Source organism: Garra rufa, chromosome 11 (genome assembly GCF_049309525.1).
Source record: "Garra rufa chromosome 11, GarRuf1.0, whole genome shotgun sequence".
Classification (NCBI taxonomy): domain Eukaryota; kingdom Metazoa; phylum Chordata; class Actinopteri; order Cypriniformes; family Cyprinidae; genus Garra; species Garra rufa.
The window spans coordinates 11362280-11368279 of NC_133371.1; the positions used below are offsets into that span (position 1 = coordinate 11362280).

The 6000-nt window shown below is 27.4% G+C and overlaps 1 protein-coding gene across 1 annotated transcript in view; it reads left to right on the plus strand.

Annotated features, from left to right (window-relative positions):
* The window catches only part of abcc8b (ATP-binding cassette, sub-family C (CFTR/MRP), member 8b), a 105094-nt gene that overhangs the window by 47303 nt on the left and 51791 nt on the right, over positions 1–6000 (plus strand). Inside the window, exons 20-21 of the mRNA XM_073851118.1 lie at positions 1536–1620; positions 5420–5664. Of these exons, the coding sequence (XP_073707219.1) occupies positions 1536–1620; positions 5420–5664 (330 nt within the window). The remainder of the gene's footprint in view (positions 1–1535; positions 1621–5419; positions 5665–6000) is intronic.

Below are 6000 nucleotides of genomic sequence, written 5' to 3' on the forward strand. Positions count from 1 at the left end.
TATTTATTCATTTAAAAATGTTTATTTGATACAATCTTTGAAAATAAATAAAGAAATACATATTTTAGAAATAATTAGTATTTATTTTATTTATTTATAAAATGCTCCTTTGATATGATTTTCTAAAATGAAATCAATTCATAAATATTTGGATATATATAAAATGCTTATTTGCTATGATATTCCAAAATTAATAAATAAATATTTATTTAAAATGTATGTCAATTCATAAAAATACTTATTTGATATGATGTTCTTAATAAATAAAATAAATAAATTGGTTTTTAAATATTTATTTATTTATGAAAAAAAAGTGTCTTTGATATGATGATTTTCTCAAATAAAATCAATTCATATTTGTAAAATGTATTTATTCATCTATAAAATGCTTATTCGCTGTAATATTCTGAAATTAATAAATAAATTAATACATATTTATTTAAAATGCATTTGTCCATTCATAAAAATACTTATTTCCTATGATGATCTTCTTAATAAATAAAACAAATAAATTCATTTTTTAATATTTGTTTAAAAAAATACATATTTTAGAAAGATATTTATTTAATTATTATGAGATGCTTCTTTGATATTATGATTTTCAAAAAAAATCTATTCATAAATTCAGTCAATCCATAAATAATTGTAAATTTATTTATTTATGTATAAAACGCTTATTTGATATGATCTTGCAAAATGAATAAATGAATAAATAATTATTTATTTAAAATACATTTGTCCATTTATAAAAAAATATTAATTTAATTTTATTTAATTATTTAATTATTAATTATTTGATATGATGTTCCTCTTAATAAATCGAATAAATAAATGCATTTGTAAAATATTTATTTATATATTTAAAAATGTTTATTTCATATGATCTTTTAAAATAAATAAATAAATAGTTTAGAAATATTTAATCATCCATGCTTCTTTGATAAGATTTTCTAAAATAAAATAAATTCATAAATATTTGTAAAATGTATTCATGTATGAAATGCTTCTATATATATATTATGTCTGAGACATAAAACAGTCTAGTCAATAGCTGTGGTGTTTTAGATGAATAAGTGACTCATGCTGAAGCATTTAACATTTCTGTGTGTGTGTGTGTGTGTGTGTGTGTGTGTGTGTGTGTGTGTGTGTGTGTGTGTGTGTGTGTGTGTGTGTGTGTGTGTGTGTACCTGGTATTCATCACGTTGTGGGGACCAAATATCCCCACAAGGATAGGAATACCAGTAGATTTTGACCTTGTGGGGACATTTCTCAGGTCCCCATGAGGAAACAGGCTTATAAATCATGCACAATAAGTTTTTTTGAGGAAGTAAAAGTGTGCACAATCTCCTGTGAGGGCTAGGTTTAGGTGTAGGGTAGGTGTAGGGCGATAGAAAGTACGGTTTGTACAGTATAAAGACCATTACGCCTATGGAATGTCCCCATAAAACATGTAAACCCAACATGTGTGTGTGTGTGTGTGTGTGTGTGTGTGTGTGTGTGTATATTTATGCAATAATGCTTTAACATTTTCACAGGAGAACTCTACAGAACTGAAGAGGAAGAGTTTCAGGCAGGCCATGTACTCTAGAGATACTCTGGCCACCGAGGACGAGGATGAAGGTAAAACGTCTCCTTCATCCAAACGCAAAACTCAGCAAGCTCATGCAAACCCTGTGCTTTAATGCCATTAGTAAACCTAAAGAGATATATAACCAAACTAGTTTCATTGTTAATGCTTTTTAAATAAGGTGTTTGCATATTTAAATTTAACGTTTACAAATGTTAGCCATGCAGATTTATCAGTCATCATCCTGTAATAGTGCTATGTTTCATTGTATCTGTCAGAGTATCATCTCTACATTTGTCTTCATTGCTGGTATGTGACTTTGATGTTCTTGTCTTCATATCTCTGGTGGCTTCCTGTGTGTGGGCTTCATCCAGCTGCTGATGTTACTGTTAGTGAAGTCAAAGGTCTGGACTAGGACTAGCATGAATCCTCTGATAAATAGCATGCAGCCTGAGGATGTTAAAAAAACCCACTGTTGTTTACCAGTGAAGCCATTACAACACTGCTCTCAATCTGAGTAGAGTTATATAACATCGACAACAATACAGCACACAAAACATTTACTACGCTCCTGTGAGCTATAATTATCAAATTAGGTATTCGGTATGTAGGTGGTAAGTAATGCAAAGTGTTTTTTATCCACTAGAAATCCAAAGATACGCTGCAGTTATCGCATTAGTGCTAACTAATTAACATCCCGAACATAGAGCCATCCTGCATTATTTTCATGGTCATGATAATGTGCTTTATTGTCCTCAACAATCCTGTTTGAGTCTTACAGGCATGAAATGCATGAAGCGTTTGAAAACAAAAACAAAAAAACAGCTGCATGTTCTCCTTATTTCTCTGCCATCTATTCGCCTACCTGACGCTACGCATGAGTGGGTTGAAATGAATTTAACACTGCAATTATTCAGCATGTTTGTTTACTGATAATTTAAGCAGGCTTCTAAGAAATGAAATCTGATTATTGTTTATCACAGAAATGTAATTCTTAAAGGTGAAGTGTGTTATTTCTGTGCCACTAGGAACAACCAAGACTGCAAAAATAACTTTGCAAGCAAGTTTAGAACATTCTAGCTTTATAATATAATATAATATAATATACACACCATCATTGAAAACTTTGGGTTTGATCATTGACTTTGACTTTGTCAAACTTTGACATTTGTTTAGCACGAAAACATCAAATTAATAGAAACTAAAAGTAAAATATTAAATTAAATTAAATTAAATTAAATTAAATTAAATTAAATTAAATTAAATTAAATTAAATTAAATTAAATTAAATTAAATTAAATTAAATTAAATTAAACACTGGGAAAAAAATATATTGCAAATAAATACTATACTTAAATTGTATCATTTAATTTTTTTATATTCCGGTTTTATTGTGATTTTAGTTCAAGATTTAGTAATTTTGTGTGTTTTTTAAAAATTGTTGATAAAAATGAGAAATATTGAAAATAACTAACTGAAAATAAGTTTAATGTTGTTTATATTTTATTTCAGGTAATATTTATTTTATTCTGAAGAAAATACATTTTTATGGTTTTAATTTATTTAAAAATATATTAAAATATTAAACAGTTATTTTTAATTGTAATAATACTTCACTTTTTTGTTGTTTTTACTGCATTTGATGCATTTGACAAGCTTTTATTTTCATTAAATAATCCTGAATCCTGAAATTGATAATGAAGCAGCCTGTGTTATTTTAGTATTGAGATGTTTTATTAGTGTCATTTATTTTTGTTTAATTTTAATTTTAGTTCAAGATTCAGTAATTTAGTGTTTTTGTCATTTTTTTATTAGTTATAGTTTTAGTTACAAGTAGTTACAACTAGCTGAAATAAAATGTTTAAACTCTTCTACATTTTATTTCAGCTAACGTTTGTTTTATTCTAAGGAAAATATTTGTTATGGTTTTATATTTAATTGTATTTAATTGTGATAACACCATTATCACCTGTTTTCAACATTGATAATAATAACTGTTTCTTGAGAAGTGAATCAGGCTGCTAAAAATTCAGCTTTATGTTACAGAAATAAATTATATTTTAAAATATATTACAATAGCTAACAGCTATTTTAAATCGTAATAATACTTCACATTGTTATTGTTTTCACTGCATTTGATCAAATAAATAGAGCCATAATGTGCAGAAGAGACTCTATTCAAAAATATTGAAAAAATGTATTGACGCCAAACCTTTAAATGGCAGTGTATTTTAAAATAAAATAAAATAAAATAATAAAAGCTGGAAAAAAAATATTTCAAATATTATTTTTTTTACTTTTTTCCCATTAAATAATCCTAAATCCTGAAATTAAATATTGAAGCAGCCCTTGTTATTTTAGAATTGACATGTTTCATTAGTATCATTTATTTTTATTTTTTGTTCTGGTTTTATTTAAATTTTAGTTCTAGAGTAATTTTGTGTTTTTGTCTTTTTTTATTAGTTAATGTTTTAGTTACAACTAGCTGGAATAAAATGTTTAAATTTTCAATACTTTTTATTTCAGTTAACATTTATTTTATTCTAAGTGAAATAATATTTTTAAGGTTTAATTTAACCGTAATAACTCTATCACTTGTCTTCAAAACTGATAATAATAACTGCTTATTGGGCTGCTAAGAATTCAGCATTTTTGCAGGAATAAATTAAATTTTAAAATATATTACAATAGCAAACAGTTATTTTAAATTGTAATAATATTTCAATAATATTTTTTTTTATTGTTTTTACTGCATTTGATCAAATAAATGCAGCCATAATGTGCAGAAGAGACTCCATTCGAAAACATTTAAAAATCTTATTGACACCAAAGCTTTTAATGGTAGTGTATATGAAATTAAATTAAAATAAAAGCTGATTATATTTATATATATATAAATATATATATATATTTCAAATAAAAGCTTTTTTTTTTTTACTTTTTTTTTCATTAAATAATCCTGAAATTGAATAATGAAGCAGCCCATGTTATTTTAGTATTGCAATGTTTCATTAGTATAATATTATTTTTAGTTTTTTTTTATGTTCCGGTTTTATTTAATTTTAAATAAAGATTTAGTAATTTTGTGTTTTTGTAATTTTTTTTTATTAGTTTTTGTTTTAGTTAGCTGCAATAAAATATTATTAAATTTGTCTACATTTTATTTCAGCTAATGTTTATTTTTTGTAAGGAGAATATTTTTTTTATGTTTTTTTATGAATTCTATTTAGTTGTGATGACACTTATCACCTGTTTTTAACATTGATGACAATAAGAAGTTTTTCATGAAAAGCGAGTCAGGCTGTTTATTGGGCATAACATAAAAGAAAAGAAAAGAAAAGAAAAGAAAAGAAAAGAAAAGAAAAGAAAAAAAAAGAAAAGAAAAAAGAAAAGAAAAGAAAAGAATAAAATAAAATAAAATAAAATAAAATAAAATAATAAAATAAAATACATTTTAAAATGTAAAATACAATTTTTTAAACTTTATTTGCATTAAATACGCCTGAATCCACAAATTGATAATGAAGCAGTCCATGTTGTTTTAGTAGTGGAATGGTTTATTAGTATCATTTATTTTTATTGTAGTTCAAGATTTAGTAATTTTGTGGTTTTGCCTTTTTTTTTTTTCATTAGTTTAACATTTATTAAATCTTATTGACTTCAAACTTTTGAATGGTAGTGTGTATATGCAATATATATATATATATATATATATAAAACAGAATGCATTTCCAAAATGACACACTTCACCTTCATTCCAGCTGATCTGAATGCACTCAGTGGAACAAACAGGCTAAACTCTGCTTAACCTTTTCCAGAATGAGATTTAATGCTGTTTCATTGTGTTTGCAGACAGCTCCACCACCACAGATGAGGACAGCCTCAGGGCGGAGCTGCGTCACAGGACCACCATTCCCTGGAACTCCTTCGCGACTTACCTGCGAGCTGCAGGTCTGTTGCTGCTGCCGCTGCTCGTTCTCTCTCAGCTCACCAAACATTCGCTGATGGTCGCCATTGACTTCTGGCTCGCGCACTGGACGTCACACGTCATCGCAGCTCAGATCGAGAGTGCCGAGAGTAACTGCACCATCACAAAGGTGAGATCACTGAAACATGAGTTATGTTTGGTACTGGTGGAGAAGTCTGACAAAAGTTGTTAAATTCTTAACTACTTTTTCAGTAAAAAGCTGTCGTATGAATCTACAGAGACCGTGTCACGCACGCTTAAGCACAAACACCCACACACATACACACACATACTAGTGCACTGTTTTATCCTCGAGGGTTTGATCGCAGCTGTTCAAGTCTCAATCTCTGTCCCAGCAGGCTGTCTGTCTACTACAACCACAAGTTTTTAGTCCCAGCTGAATGACTGTTGTTTTTCTTTGGTAAAATTGTCTGTTTTCATAGAATCAGTGTCATAATAGGATCAT